This window comes from Oncorhynchus masou, chromosome 17, assembly GCF_036934945.1.
Source record: "Oncorhynchus masou masou isolate Uvic2021 chromosome 17, UVic_Omas_1.1, whole genome shotgun sequence".
In the NCBI taxonomy this organism is placed as follows: Eukaryota; Metazoa; Chordata; class Actinopteri; order Salmoniformes; family Salmonidae; genus Oncorhynchus; species Oncorhynchus masou.
This window is the reverse complement of record NC_088228.1, coordinates 14,227,766-14,242,673: the sequence shown is the minus strand read 5'-3', so window position 1 is coordinate 14,242,673 and position 14,908 is coordinate 14,227,766. Positions and strand designations below refer to the sequence as shown.

Below are 14,908 nucleotides of genomic sequence, written 5' to 3'. Positions count from 1 at the left end.
GATCCTCAACACAGGGGCCCCTCAGGGTGCGTGCTCAGTCCCCTCCTGTACTCCCTGTTCACTCATGACTGCACTGCACTCTGTTGTCATCTACACAGTCACTTTAATAACACTACCTACATGTACATATTACCTCAACTAACCAGTGCCCCCACACATTGTATCAGTACCCCCCTGTATATAGTCTCGCTATTGTTATTTTACTGCTGCTCTTTAATAACTTGTTACTTTTATTCTTAACCTTATTATTTTTTTTTTTAACTGCATTGTTGGTTTGGGGCTCGTAAGTAAGCATTTCACTGTAAGGCCTGTTGTATTCGGCCCGTGACTAATATAATTTGATTTGATGCTACAGCAGTCCTACCAACTTCATCTCAAAATATATATCCTGGAACTGCATGATCAAGTCATGCTCCCATAGCATTTACCCTTCATAAAGTGTCATATCCAGACCTTTACATTTGGAAGCTTTTTGATGCAGTGGATAAACCAGTTAAAAGGAAGCTTAAATACACACACAAAACAACACATTAAAGTCATAAAACTATATTTATAAATAAAACACATTTCTCAATAAAAGAGTAGTGAGAGTTGGTAAGAAAACCTTTTTTCTCTCCACTGTACATTATCGCAAGACAGAGACACAAATATACCTCTGGTTAACAGACAAATGTACTTTAACAATGAGTCTAAACTTTAAGCTCATGTTAAGTGTTGAAAAAAGAAACTACATGTATCTGCAACCAGCTATGATAAACACAAGAGAACAGAAAGGGCATCTTGCACTACATTTTCATAGTCAAACAAAGTCATACAAATAAAAGTCCATTTAAGATTAGTGTTAATTTTCTATTTCTTTCACTTTGCAAACATAAATCGGTTGTTAAGGGACCATTTTAGGTGAAAGAAAGTATGTAGGGAGGGAGGAAGCTTTTTTAACCTTTGTCTCTGATGGACTGGGGTTGGGGGGGACAGAGGACGTGCAGATAAGGAGAGGAAAGACAGAAAACAACAAATTAAAAACATCCATGTAGAAAAGCGCCGAGTCATCCTCAGCTGTTTCCCTGGCCTCCCTCCCGGTCACGACCCAAACACAACTCGCCTCACAGGGAGGAAACTGACGGGGGGTTTCTTCACTGAAGAAAGTAGAGCAGAAGAGCAAGAGGACATTTCCAGCAGGGTTGGGTTCAATTACATTTTAATTCTGCCAATTCAAAAAGGAAATGGAATTGACCCCAACAATGATTTCCTAGAGACCTCCTCCTCCTGTCTGTCCCTCTCAGCACTAAACAAAACAATTCCTATCCACCATTTTGTGGTGTGCCTATGACATGACCTGCGTCACATGACATCGACAAAGAACTCGCCAGAGTTGCCGACGGCTATGCGCAGGGACTGGCGGGAGCCGGTGAGCTCTGGGGCAGCGTTGGCCAGCTCTCGGCCTGGGGGTGCCCCAGGGGCAGCTGTGGCCAGGTGGAGGGGCTGAGGGGGCAGGCCTGGGGGGGCATAGACCATGCCGGGGCCGTAGGACAGTGAGTGAGCGCTTCGATGGCTGTAGGAACTGCGGGCGCTGCGCTCGCTAGGGGCCACAGAGCACTCACTGGGGGCCCGATGGCTCCTGATCTCTGACTCGCTGCCACTACCACCAGACTTGTTGGAGCCCCCAGCGCCGCCTCTGCCCTCGGTCTTACTGCAGTTGGAGCCGCTGCTGCCTGGAGTCAGGGGAGGAAAACAAACAGTGTGTGTAAACATCCAACTATTTGTCCTTCATACATGACTGCAAATGTTTTATATGATTGACCGTGTGTACGTTCTGGCTTTGCTTCGTGCATGACTTGTAGATATACTCAAATTAATTTATCTATTAGAGCAACACTTCCGTATAATCTTAAAATCTCCTTTTGAGGTTTTTCTATATAAATTTATTTATGCTGTGAACACAAGTCAGGTATGGTAGTGCTGATTCATGCCGGGGCCAACACATATCATTGATATTGACTGGCCAATAAGTTGAAATGCGCCAGATAAATAGCTCAATAGCTTTTAAATCAACAGAAATATGGTTACGATTGTATTATGATTCGGTTTTTAATTATTTTTTACAATGTGTGTTAACTCAAAGTGTTGCATTGTCCTAGGCTGTAGTGTTGGTTAACTGAAACTAGTTCCCCATCTCTCTGTGTCTGGGTTTGACTGAATTCTGCTGGTGAGACCCAGCTTTCCTCACCGTCGCTGTGCTGGCTGCCAACGCTGCCCGCCCCTACTCCCGGGAAGCCCTGGGGCAGGTCGGGTTGGAGCTGGGGGTTGTAGGGGTGGGCGATGGGGAACTGGTAGGGTAGGGCCATGGGCCAGGGGGCCGCCCCAGGGTGGGGCAGAGGGGGCAGGGTGTCCTGGTCCGACGCCCCTCCACTGGAGCCATCATGGTCTTGCAGAGACAAGTGGGCCATGTCTGAGAGAGAGACAGAGGTCAAGAACATAAATGTTGTAGTTTCGGACTAGGGGTTGTTTTCAAACTAGGAAATATGAGGATCTACTGAAAACACTCACTGCCACAGAGGTCTCCGAAGATGTAGTAACACTGCTCAGAGAAGGTGATCTTGTTGACGGTGTGGCGGATGTAGCCAGCCTTGAGCAGGTTACTGGCGTACTTTCTGGCTTCCCTGCGGTCCGAGAAGCCCTCTACGTGATGGAAGAGCCAGTCCACGACATCTGAGCCTGGGAAGACACACACAATGAGTCTCGACACAAACATACACATTCAATGGCAATTAACCTGTAAAAAAGAAAGTAAGAATACAGGGAATTTAGAAAGACATCTAGACTAAATGAGAAAGTGAAAAACCGGAGAACAGGAAGACAGACAAAGGGGTAGATAGAGAGAGAGGTAGAGGAAAAGAGTGAGCGTACCTATAAAGGCATTGGCGATGGTGATCTTTAGCCACATCCTGTCTCGCACCTCCAGGCCCGACTCTGGGGAAGCCATGGCCTTGGCAACGGTTGCCATGTCGCTGTGGATGGACAAGTGGAAATCGTCGAAGCCTGTGAGGAGCAAATGGGAGGTGTGGGTTACTGGGTTTAGCCAGGGTAGTTACCATGGCTTACAGGTTTAGAATGGGACAGTGGGACTCTTTAGTTAGGATGCATGTTTTCCCCAGTATGACAGTTGTGGGTTCCTTTCAAAGATTAGTAGAACTGAAAAGGCATCACATTAGGATCTCGTTCACATACTAGACTGTTGATTGCTTCATGACGCAATAAAAACAAGAGGTATTTTAGAGTGTTGATGGAACCCAGGTGTATGTGTGACTCACGCTCAGTCTCAGGGATGGAGCTGCTGATGGAGGAGCTGGTGGAGGTGACTGTGGTCATCGAGGGGCTCATGCCATAGGCAGGGTACACCCCCGTCATCGCTGCAGTGTGGGACACCCACGCAGCAGGGTCAATGGGCCGGATCGGCTCACCTGATGGGAGAAAAAGGGGGTTAGAGGGATATAGTACACAGATACCACCACAAATATTCACAAACATTAACATATTTTGAGTTGTGTGTTGCATGAGGAAGACACAGCAGGAGAATACTCACTTCTAGGCAGAGCAAAGCAGCTCCGGGGGTTGGGGTCCCAGCACTTAGCCACAGTCAGAGTGATGGGACTGTAAACAGAGTTCACACACACTTAACACAGAGCTGGCTATGCTCACAACACACATATACAGTGGGGCAAAAGAATATTTGGTCAGCCACCAATTGTGCAAGTTCTCCCACTTAAAAAGATGAGGCCAGTAATTTTCATCATAGGTACACTTCAACTATGACAGACAAAATGAGAAAAGAAATCCAGAAAATCACATTGTAGGATTTTTTATAAATTTATTTGCAAATTATGGTGGAAATAAGTATTTGGTCACCTACAAACAAGCAAGATTTCTGGTTCTCACAGACCTGTAACAACTTCTTTAAGAGGCTCCTCTGTCCTCCACTCATTACCTGTATTAATGGCACTGTTTGAACTTGTTATCAGTATAAAAGACACCTGTCCACAACCTCAAACAGTCACACTCCAAACTCCACTATGGCCAAGACCAAAGACCTGTCAAAGGACACCAGAAACAAAATTGTAGACCTGCACCAGGCTGGGAAGACAATCTGCAATAGGTAAGCAGCTACTTAAGCAAATACTTATTTTCCACCATAATTTGCAAATAAATTTATAAAAAAATCCTACAATGTGATTTTCTGGATTTTTTTCTCATTTTGTCTGTCATAGTTGAAGTATACCTATGATGAAAATTACAGGCCTCTCATCTTTTTAAGTGGGAGAACTTGCACAATTGGTGGCTGACTAAATACTTTTTTGCCCCACTGTATAAGGCAAAGCTGCTAAACTTACACCTGTCTTTTTACAGACCGAATACAATACCAAAGAAAGTGAAAGTATAAAATACAACATTCTTTCTATGTCCTAAGACTGTGGTTGCAACTTGTGTGTTTGTAAATGTGCTTGTGAAAGAACACAGGTGTGTGTGTGTGAGAGAATCACCCTGGCTTGTGTACGATGTCCCGCAGCACTCGAACCGCATCGTCGTTGTTCATATTCTCAAAGTTGATGTCGTTCACCTGTTAGGAGTGAGGAGACAATGTCTGACCTGGTTCGTACGCATTAGGTTTCACCGTAGGAAATTGTAACAAAACAAGCATTTCTTATTGGACATATTCAGGTAGTTCCACCCTGTTTCAGTCCATTTTCTTCCATTTAATGCATCATGAACTCAACCCTGAATACAACTACTTGATCACCCTGCTCCAATGTTGAATGGGGGCCACACATTTCTGGAGTCACAGACACACCTGCAGCAGCATGTCTCCGGGCTCAATGCGTCCGTCTGCAGCCACAGCCCCTCCTTTCATGATGGAGCCGATGTAGATGCCTCCGTCTCCCCTCTCATTGCTTTGCCCCACGATGCTGATGCCCAGGAAGTTATACTTCTCTACAAGATAGAAAGATAGGAGGCACATTGAGACAGTGTAGGATCTCTACTTCATATTTGTAGTTAATTAGTTAATATTCCAGTTTGTCAAAAAACGCTTTGAGAACTATGAACAGAGAGGACTATCCAAAGTTTTATTACAATTTATCAGGAAAAGTGAGAAATACAGCAACAGAAATACTTACCCATGTTCAGTGTGACAGTGATGATGTTCAGAGACATGGTGGAGTCTGTGATGCTGCTGAAGGATGAAGACTACAAAGAAGGAGCGGGAGACAAAGAAGCGTGACGAAAGGTAATTTACATATCAAAATACTGTGTGAGCGTCCGCCCATCTCACCCTTTCCATGTTGGACGTTTTGGGTTTCCGCCGGCGCCGGCGGTGTCGCCTCATCAGGCGAGAGGAGCTCTGCTCTGTGGAACTGCTGAAGCTGGGAGGAGAAAGCCCAAAAGGGTCACAGTATACATAAGGCAAAGGTTCCCACTGGAAGGAGGCAAGAAAGTGGAGGTTAGACAAACGTTGCATGACGGTTTGGTGGAGGGCCTCACCGGCTGGTGGCGTCGTCGTCCTCAGAGTCGAAGCAGCTGGTGGACTCCAGCTCACTGCTCATGAAGGACGAGCAGCTGTCATATTGGCTCAGCTCAGCCCCTCGGCCCACTCGCGAGTAACCGTTCCTCCCACCTGCAGGGGGCGACACGGCACTCAGCGAAAGGCCTCACGCTATAGGCCCAGGCCCTAGGAACGGCATGTTGTTTGGATAACTATAACGCTGGATCGGTTAAAATGGTGGTAATAGCTTCCCACTGCCCCTTGATAGGTGCATAATCCACCAAGCTTATCCAAAAACTGTCATTTGTCACACCATCCACTAGGAAGTGGACAGTAGAGTTAAGAGAGTATGTCAAAGAGGAGTGGAAGAGAGATGCTGAGTGAGTGACTAAAGAGAGGAGTGGAGGGGACAGACTGCTCTCAGACCAGGCTGGTGAGTGGGTTTCCGGCGCGGTCGCTCCCGCTCTCTCCTCTGGGACACCATTGAGCCCGTCTCAGTCTCGTTGTCCAACGAGTCTCGTCCACCTGTGGCCTTCCCACTGCAGTGCGACATGGCGAAACGGATGGAGAAAGGGATGAGGGAGGGGAGAGAAATTGAGAGCGGGTCAGAGGGGGAGAGAGAAAGTAATAATTATTCCATTGAGCAAAAAGTTGTGCTCACGGTTGTCATGGTTTTTAGGCAGATGTTAGAAGCACAAAAACATTATTTGTAAATTCACCCTGTCAATCTACACTGACTTCAGAGCTGGTTTGATAGAGCTAGAGCACAGAATAATTTAGGAAATGACAAACGCCATAAACTTGGTTGTTATGGCAGGCTTAAGTAAACATTGGCAAAAAATATTTGTGGCCAGTAAGCACATTTCTAGCCACAGTTTATATGAGTAAAGTCGTACCGTATTTTAAAGAAAAATCACAACAGCTATGATGGAAACAGGAAGTTCCGGTAAAAATTGTACATGCCATCAGGCAATTTGTTCGTTCGACATGGTGGGGTCTTTTTGTGTCTGTAAAATAATTATGCGAGAAATGGAGGTGGAAACACCTTTATGCACAAATATTGATACCATCATATCAATGTAGACTTGGGAGTCAAGCGATTATATGGTGTTCTTTCATTGTGTCTGGAAGCTAGTAGGTTTTGCAGTTAGCGTTGGGCCAGTAACCGAAAGGTTGCTGGATCAAATCCCTGAGCTGACAAGGTAAAAATCTGCCGTTCTGCCCCTGAACAAGGCAGTTAACCTACTGTTCCCCGGTAGGCCGTCATTGTAAATAGGAATTTGTTCTTAACTGTTAAATAAAAGGTTAAACAATAATATATATTTTTTAAATTGCCACCTTTAGCCAGTTAGCTTGGGCGCTTGACTGCCGTTGTTCCAAGTGTTCTAAACCTCACAATGTCCACCTCACTCTGACCGCACCAAGAACGAAACGCTGTGAATTTATGAATGGGCCCAGAGTGCACTCTGACACTTTAGGGTGATTTTACAAACACACCCTAAGACATATACAGAGTCTTGGAGAGAGACAAAAACACACTTATTCACAAGCACACATACAACTTCTCTTACACACACACAACCAAAAAAACAACAGTCAAATAGATGTGCTGGTTTGACAGCTCATACCCTGCTGTAAATCAAGGATTAGAACTTTCAGCTGTCTCCCTCTCCAAATTCACACAGGAGTGTGCCTTTGTTTCACAGAGGTTTTCTCAACAAAACTCTAAAACATCCTAGAGCAAATACTGGAACAACATCTCTAACATAGAACGTGGGGGATGGTCAGAGGCGATCTAAAGAATAATAATAATGTCATTTTGTGACGTCATTAAATATTGTTATAAAGGAAATACTGTAACTTGGAAAGTGTCCATCCTCTACATTGTGTATGAAATAGGGCAAACATAGTGTTTTTGTTAAGAGAGGGATGTGATCTTAAACTATAAGAGGACATTTCTATAACTTTGTACAAGTGAGTAGTCACCACCCCCTTGAGTGAGAATGAACATATGAGACCAGAGAGGCATTGAGCTGCAGCACACCTTCCAAAGTGGTTCGAACTCTGAAATCTCAACAAGATAGTCACCTCCCGGACAATCACTGGTACGGCTGATTAGCTATCCTAAGTATCTAGAAAAGTGAACTTATGTGGGAGCATTCTACTACTCTTCTCAAATCACCGTATTCTATTACTCTCATCACCAATGGGAACCATCGACACGGCTGGCTAGCCTATCTTTCTCCATCTCCTTTGTAACAAGCCGCCATATTGAGTCAGTCCACTAGGGACCCGTTTCTAATGTATTAAGTGTATATGTTTAACCTGTAGTTAGCTAGTAAATAAATAATTAAACTAACTTGTGTAGTACTGAATCATAAGTATGGGTTTTTTGCAGATGCAGGAGGGTAAGACTGTTCAGAATGATGATATGATACGAGGTCACGATTAACCCGTTGACTGTTTATGGAGGTGATAGCTAAAGATCTTTAGAGTATAATTCGGGACATGGTAACTTTCGTGGTGCCCAAATTCCTAATGAGTTAATTGTTACATGATTACTTTAAAAAAAATTGGGTAACAAATAAACATAGTTGATTAGATAAATAACAGTCATCAGATTAATGAAAGTAAAGTCACAACAGTACATTGCGCACACATCTGAACAGGCACACACACACACAACTAACTGGTAGGATGGTGGTCTGGAGTCCCCGATGCCCCCTGTCCTCTCCAGGGGGGGTGGCGGCAGCTCCAACAAACTCTCAACCACCGAGCCCCCGTCTGAGTGAGCACCGTCCCCTGACACCAGCTGAGGACAGAGAGACCAACGATGAGACCCCAACAATCATGCACCCTCAAATTATTTGCATTCACTATACAGCTATTTTTAGAAATGCGTTTTACAGCAAACCAGGCCTGTAGCCCCAAAGACCAAGCAGAGAGGCGACAAACAGACATACACTGGAAAATAATTACCAATAATTTGTAGACTGAAAATTGACTGCAAAAAGCCCAAACATATGTTTGACTAAAACAATCATTTCAAACCTCGCTTACATTTGTATACAATCACGTGGGAATACTTGGGAACAGATTTCTTAAATTAAAATCATTTGGAGCTGATTTCCTGGTGTTTGTACAGTCTTATGTCCAACAAGGGTGTCAGAAAACTTGGGGGGCCAAATTAAACCACCCGGGGGTGTCAGTTGGGGAACCCTACACTAGTTGTTAATGTCTCAAACTAATTTCTCAGTACACACACCATATCCTTCTTAAACAAACCACCCTTTCACTCCTCACTTTCTTTTGCCACTCTCTGTGATTTAATCTTCTCATTAGGTGCAGTGAAGTTCTTTATTTGAGAGGGATGTCTATGATCCTGTGATTTCAGTTTGTCTTAATCAGAACTCAATTGAGAAAAAGAGGACAAGCAAGGAGGTGCAGAAAAACATCTCAGTCATGAAGACACACACTGGTCTGTGTGTACTGAGAATGTATGAGTTGGAGACAAACAACAAGTGTGTATTCGGAAGACAGCTAAAAAGATTGACGAGAAGTAAAGAGAATGAGAAACAGCGTGTGTGTGTGTAATTAGGGCCGGGACGATACCAGTATTGCGATATTTTTTTCAATGGCAAAAATGAAAACACGAAGCAGATTAAACTCTGGTCTTTTAAATCCCCTGCTCTATGTATACTTAACAAAAATCTAAAAAACACAACATTGAACAATTTCAACGATTTTACTGAGTTACAGCTCCTAAGAAAATCAGTCAATTTATATACACATTTTCGGCCCTAATCTATGGAATTTACATGACTGGGCAGGCATAGGTCCATCCATTTGGGAGCCAGGAACACACACTGGAGAGCCGGGCCCAGCCAATTAGAACGAGTTTCCTCAGTTTCATCAGCTGTACGGGTGGCTGGTCTCAGAATATCCCACAGGTGAAAATGTTGAGCGTCTTCACTGCAAGTAGATTGCATGTCTTAATAAAATATAATTAAAATGTTTTATTTTTAAGAAGCCTGGTGTGAAGATCCTGGGTTGGCGTGGTTACACGTGGGGCTGCGGTTGCGAGGCCAATTGGGCATATTGACAAATTCTCTAAAGGAATGTTGGAGGCAGCTTAAGGTAGAGAAAAACATTCAATTTTCTGGCAACAGCTATGGTGGACATTCCTGCAGTCAGCATGCCCATTGCACGCTCGTTCAAAATTGAGACATTGTGGCATTGTGTTGTGTAACGAAACTGCAATTTTAGAATGACCTTTTACTGTCCCCAGCATAAGGTGCACCTGTGTAATGATCATGCTGTTTAATCAGCCTCTTGATATGCCATGCCTGTCAGGTGCATGGATTATCTTGGCAAAGGAGAAATGCTCACTAATAGGGATGTATACAAATGTGGGAACAAAATTTGAGAGAAATTAGCTTCCTGTGTGTACGGAACATTTCTGGGATCTTTTATTTCAGCTCATGAAACCAACACTTTACAAGTTGAGTTTATATTTTTGTTCAGTATATAATATTGTGTGCTATAGCTAGAAAAAAATAAATAGATATGACCCTGGAGGACAACATAATGTTGTTTGTTTCCAACATTAGGGCTGTTTTCTTAAGTTAATTATGCTTTGTGTTGTTTCATTGCCACAATACTAATGAGTATCGCAATACTGGTATCGTCCCAGCCCTAGTAATAATGATATTATCAAACAAATGAGTGAGGCTCCTCCTCAGAGACAGTGATGTTCAGAGTCAATATCAGCCACAACAGATGGGTATCATTGACAAACACTTAAGACAAAGGTGGTGTGTGTGTGTGCTTACCCAAGATACCACACGACCATTAAAACAAGGGAGTTTGGCATTGTCATCAGATATCTCTTCTTTCACCACCCTGCGAGGAAAAGAGAGAACAACATTTACTCAACATGTGTACACAAATGCTGGTAAAGAATGCACTGACACTAGGGTGAAACACTCCCAGTCAACAACAGGAAAACCAACAGTCTAAAACATTTATTTTAATAATAATTTGCTGCTTTAGGCCAAAACCTAAACCTAGGTAGAAACATATGGGCCAAGGTCTCAATTTTGTTAAATTACTGCGCTAGCTAGTTCAATTACTAAGCTTTGATTTTCAACAATGTGTGTGTTGTGTGCGAAACAAACCTGCAGTGCCAAATTCCAATTTAGCCTGGTGTCAAGAGCACATTATTTAGCAGGCCGAACATACATACATATACACAGTGCATTTGGAAACTATTCAGACCCCTTAACGTTGTTACGTTACAGCAATATTCTAAAATGGATCCAAAAAATAAACATCTCAAATCTACACAAACACAATACCTCATAATGACAAAACAAAAACTATTAGACATTTATAAAAAATAAACTAATATTACATTTACATAAGTATTCAGACCCTTTACTTAGTACTTTGTTGAAGCACCTTAAGCAGCCTCGAGGCTTCTTGGGTATGACACTACAAGGTTGGCACACCTGTATTTGGGGAGTTTCTCCCATTCTTCTCTGCAGATCCTCTCAAGCGCTGTCAGGTTAGAAGGGGAGCGTCGCTGCACAGCTATTTTCAAGTCTCTCCAGAGATGTTCGATCGGGTTCAAGTCCGGGCTCTGGCTGGTCCACTCAAGGACATTCAGAGACTTGACCCGAAGCCATTCCTGCTTTCTCTTGGCTGTGTGCTTAGGGTAGAGACAACAGGTCGTTGTCCTGTTGGAAGGGGAACCTTTACCCCAGTCTGAGGTTGTGAGTGGAGCAGGATTTCATCAAGGATCTCTATGTACTTTGCTCCGTTGATCTTTCCCTCGACCCTATCTCCCATTTCGTGCCACTGAAAAACAACCCCACAGCATGCTTCACAGTAGGGATGGTATTGGCCAGGTGATGAGAGGTGCTTGGTATTCAGGCCAAAGAGTTCAATCTTGGTTTCATCAGACCAGAAAATCTTGTTTATCATGGTCAGAATCCTTTAGGTGCTTTAAGGCAAATTCCAAGCGGGCTGTCATGTGCATTCTACTGAGGAGTGACTTCCGTCTGGCCACTCTACCATTAAGGCCTGATTGGTGGAGTGCTGCAGAGATGGTTGTCCTTCTGGAAGACTCTCCCATCTCCACAGAGGAACCCTGGAACTCTGTCAGAGTGGCCATTGGGGTCCTTCAACACTTCAGAAATGTTTTGGTAACCTTCCCCATATCTGTGCACCAACGCAATCCTGTCTTGGGGCTCTGTGGACAATTCCTTTGACCTCATGGCTTGGTTTTTGCTCTGACATGCACTGTCAACTGTGGGACCTTGTATAGACAGGTGTGTGCTTTTCCAAATCATATTCAATCAATTTAAATTACCACAGGTGGACTCTCAATCAAGTTGTAGAAACATCTCAAGGATGATCAATAGAAACAGGATGCACCTGAGCTCAATTTCAAGTCTTATAGCAAAGGGTCTGAATACTTATGTAAATAAGGTATTTATGTTTATATCATTTTTATTTTTTGGCAAACATGTCTAAAAACCTGTTTTGGATTTGTCATTATGGGGTATTGTGTGTAGATTGATGAGGACATTTTTTAGAAAAAGGCTGTAGTGTAACAAAATGTGGAAAAGGTCAAGGTCTCTGAATACTTTCCCAATGCACTGCATCTCAGTGGTGCATTCAGTCCCATTGCAGACCGGTTTGAGATCAAATACATAACCTGTCCTGACCCTCAATCTGAAGAGTTGGACTTCTACCAGGAGCTCAATCTGGCAAAGCCCTTTGGGAGTTCCCCACCATCTGGATAGACAGTTAGACCTAAGCCATTCTCTATAAAAACAGGCCATTGAGGTGTTTCACTTCTTTTTTTTACTCAACGAAAGTATTCAACACTGATGTTACCCGTTTCTGACATGCACTGTATTTTGAATCCAAACGCTCTGAAGGAACACAAGATTTATCCAAATCACCTTACTAATAAGTTTAAGGCCATTTTCAGTGATTAATGGGACATGGAATAATTTCCTTTACCATTTCACACGCAAAGGGCTGGCTTGTAAACTTGCCAGTGAACAACAGCGCATTCCCGAGTAACTGACCGACCGCAAGGTCCAACCAACCAGTCTACTGCATCCCTTTTTTTTGACAACAACAGCAGGAGGAGAGAAGAGACCATTAACCTGGCCTGTTGGCCTTCTGATGTTAGCCACTTCACTTTACTGGCTATTATACAACCGATAGGTAACTAGATAGCCCACCTCAATTATCCATACTTGAATCTTGTGCAATAGGAAAATTGACAGTGTTGCCGAGTTTCATAAATCATTTGAACGTTAATTAGCTCAAATATATAACGGTTACAATAGCTAGCTAACTAACGTTAACTGTGTAATATTTTTTGTTTTAAAGCGACGAATAAACGTTAAACAAAGGAATAACAAACTCAAGCCATGATTACCATGAAAACGTTGATTAGCTAACGTTAGCCAACCCGTTTTGACAAATTATAATTTAATTGTGAAAGAATAGTTAACGTTCCCGTAACAGACTGTTTAGATGCCAATAATGCTCACCCAAAATCGTCATCCATAGATTTGAAGAAGAACTTGTAGTTCGGTTTCTTCAGAACATTTTTGAAGTCTGCAAGTGTGACCCTGTCCGCGGGCACTGGCAATTTGACCAGGTAAGGTGTTTCCTGGTCGTCGAGGTGATATATGACTTTGGTCTCCCCCATTGTGGGCTGCTGGGGCGAGGCAGGCAGGGTACATCAAGCCGCGGTCCTGGAAGGCTCCCTTTCGGGCCTCGGCTCCCCGCGGTGTTGCGGTGATTCCCCCGGCTTTCTTGGCCAGCCGGCAGGCTACCAGTTGTTATTCTGAATCCTTTTAACTCGCTACTGTAGCAACCTAACGTTAGCTAACCTAACGCTATTTAGAAGCACCTTGCTCCACAAAGGTTCAGCCAGACGAAGACTTATGTACCCGGATATTATGTTACCAATTTGAAAGGGCGCAACCTACCAAATGTATTTACATTCTAATCTTGACTAAATGTGAATTCAGGCAGTCGTTGTTCACGCTAGCTGGCAGTTACTTTGTTGAATAAACACGAAGAATCCTTCCTCCTAAGTTCAGAATGCAGTCTACAACAAACAACCACCAACCCTAAAATAAACGTGCTCCCTCTACCGGAGAGGAGGAAAGAAAAATAATCGCAATGGTTTTCAAGGAATAACCTTACTTCGGGATTTTGGCAATGAAATTCGTTTTCTACTTCCCCAGAGTCCATAAACGAATGTATAAATGTTTATGTCTCTGCAAGTTAGAGGTAGTTTCGCGAGTCAATGCTAAATTGTATGTAGCTTCACCACATACAATTTCGAGACAGATATTTCACTGGATGTATAAATGTGTAACAAACACTTGGAGGAAGCCCACTGGCCAGCAGTGGAAGAAGATGGAAAGAGATGGATTTTGGCCGATATTCTGAACATTTTATCATTGATGAAACATTTGATCTCAATACAGCTTTCTGTTCCCAAAACTATCATGTGTTATGAACAGAGTGGACTACGTGTTGTAGACTTTACCCTTTGCAAAATACTTGTAAAATCACGTTGTTTAGGAGTGCAAATGCGAATTTAGTTATTCCACAAGCTCACTTCATAGAGGAGTTGTTCCCTAACGGAAATACACAGATTATGCTAGAACGCGCCAATAGGATCTTGTGCTTGGCTCTTTTATTTAACAAGGAAAGTCAGTTAAGAACAAATTGTTATTTACAATGACAGCCTATCTTTGCCAAACCCTAACCCGCTCTATGGGACTACCGTCTGACATTTCCTCATCTCCCACCGCTTCTCATGTGACTATCCCCATTGCTTCTCCCTCTTTTCCCCCTGCCCCGCTACAAAGTTTCTCCCTGCAGGCAGTCACTGAGTCCAAGGTGCTAAAAGAGCACCTGAAACTTGACCCCCAAAAAACATCTGGGTCTTTTTTTTTACTCCTTTCCCCCAATGTCCTGGTATCCAATTGGTAGTTACAGTATTGTCTCATCGCTGCAACTACCGTACGGACTCGGGAGAGGCGAAGGTCGAGAGCCGTGTGTCCTCTGAAACACAACCCAGCCAAGCCGCACTGCTTCTTGACACAATGCACACTTAACCCGGAAGCCAGACGCACCAATGTGTCGGAGGAAACACCTTACATCTGACTGTGTCAGCGTGCACTGCACACGGCCTGCCACAGGAGTCGCTAGTGCACGGTGGGACAAGGACATCCCTGCTGGCCAAACCCTCCCCTAACCCGGACAATGCTGGTTGATGCTTATTTATTAAACCCTCTTAGGCCTCACTCCCTCCTATCTGAGATATCT

General features: G+C 43.6%; 1 protein-coding gene across 2 annotated transcripts; it reads right to left on the bottom strand.

Moving 5' to 3' along the window:
- Window positions 1–530: 530 nt before the first annotated feature.
- On the bottom strand, window positions 531–13,683 carry LOC135558546 (segment polarity protein dishevelled homolog DVL-3-like). Of its 2 annotated transcripts, XM_064992422.1 has the most exons (15): window positions 13,111–13,683; window positions 10,369–10,438; window positions 8,227–8,348; window positions 5,963–6,075; window positions 5,536–5,668; window positions 5,327–5,417; window positions 5,172–5,241; window positions 4,847–4,986; window positions 4,539–4,615; window positions 3,584–3,651; window positions 3,312–3,461; window positions 2,908–3,039; window positions 2,548–2,715; window positions 2,228–2,449; window positions 531–1,712 (listed from the first exon to the last, which is right to left on the bottom strand). In XM_064992422.1, exons 1-15 carry the CDS (start codon window positions 13,269–13,271, stop codon window positions 1,342–1,344), a joined length of 2,088 nt encoding a protein of 695 aa, XP_064848494.1. In that variant the 5' UTR covers window positions 13,272–13,683; the 3' UTR covers window positions 531–1,341. The 2 variants fall into 2 exon arrangements, with proteins under 2 accessions (XP_064848494.1, XP_064848495.1); XM_064992423.1 differs by lacking the exons at window positions 10,369–10,438; window positions 13,111–13,683 and having other exon boundaries at window positions 8,220–8,310.
- Between the last annotated feature and the right edge of the window lie 1,225 nt (window positions 13,684–14,908).

Coding starts and splice junctions, on each gene's coding strand:
- LOC135558546 (XM_064992422.1), bottom strand. CDS start 13,271: ATGGGGGAGACCAAAGTCATATATCACCTCGACGACCAGGAAACACCT. Junction 3,462..3,583: donor CTGCTTTGCTCTGCCTAGAA/GTGAGTATTCTC, acceptor TTCTCCCATCAG/GTGAGCCGATCCGGCCCATT. Junction 2,716..2,907: donor CATCGCCAATGCCTTTATAG/GTACGCTCACTC, acceptor GTGTCTTCCCAG/GCTCAGATGTCGTGGACTGG.